This window comes from Cucurbita pepo, unplaced genomic scaffold, assembly GCF_002806865.2.
Source record: "Cucurbita pepo subsp. pepo cultivar mu-cu-16 unplaced genomic scaffold, ASM280686v2 Cp4.1_scaffold002106, whole genome shotgun sequence".
NCBI classification, from domain to species: Eukaryota; Viridiplantae; Streptophyta; class Magnoliopsida; order Cucurbitales; family Cucurbitaceae; genus Cucurbita; species Cucurbita pepo.
In genome coordinates, this window is record NW_019648199.1 from 1 (window position 1) to 576 (window position 576).

The 576-nt window shown below is 41.4% G+C and overlaps 1 protein-coding gene across 1 annotated transcript in view; it reads left to right on the forward strand.

The window, feature by feature from the left end:
* Positions 1-59: 59 nt before the first annotated feature.
* The window catches only part of LOC111786600 (uncharacterized protein At1g10890-like), a gene marked incomplete at both ends in the record, with an annotated part of 2,807 nt that continues 2,290 nt past the window's right edge, over positions 60-576 (forward strand). The window contains 1 exon segment of the mRNA XM_023666835.1: positions 60-426. Coding sequence (XP_023522603.1) covers positions 60-426 — 367 coding nt within the window.

Genomic DNA, 576 nt, shown 5'->3' on the forward strand with positions numbered 1-576 from the left:
CCCCTATCATTCCACTACCCATTCCAGGAGAAGCAAACGTTCAAGTTCCNCCATTCCAGGAGAAGCAAACGTTCAAGTTCCCTCAGCCGCCAATGCAGAAGTAGGTCTTCCTCGTTATCTCCTTTCCCCAAATCGTCAAGTTCTAGTCCTAGTCGTGCATCCACTGATCGGAATCATTCCATAGAGAAGCTTAAGAACGAGGAAGAAGAGAAGAAAAGGCGTGAAGCACAGTTGGAGAAGTTAGAAGAAGATGCAGCTAGGAGGATGGAAGAACTAATTCAGAAGAATATTGAAGAAAGGCTAAACTCTAAAGAGACTAAATTAGAAATACAGAGGCGAATAGAGGAAGGTCGCACGAAGTTGTTGATGGTGTTAATATAACACATGCGGAAGCAATTTGGATCTTAGGCACTTTTAGAACATCAATTATAGTAAATAACTAGCATGTTCATAAGTATTAAAACTTAATGAGTTTGAATACTAACCTTTTGTAGTTCAAACTTCTTTTTCCTCACGAACCGGTTTCGAACCACCACTAGTGTCTTCTCCACTATCCTCCGGCCTTAGAACGGGATT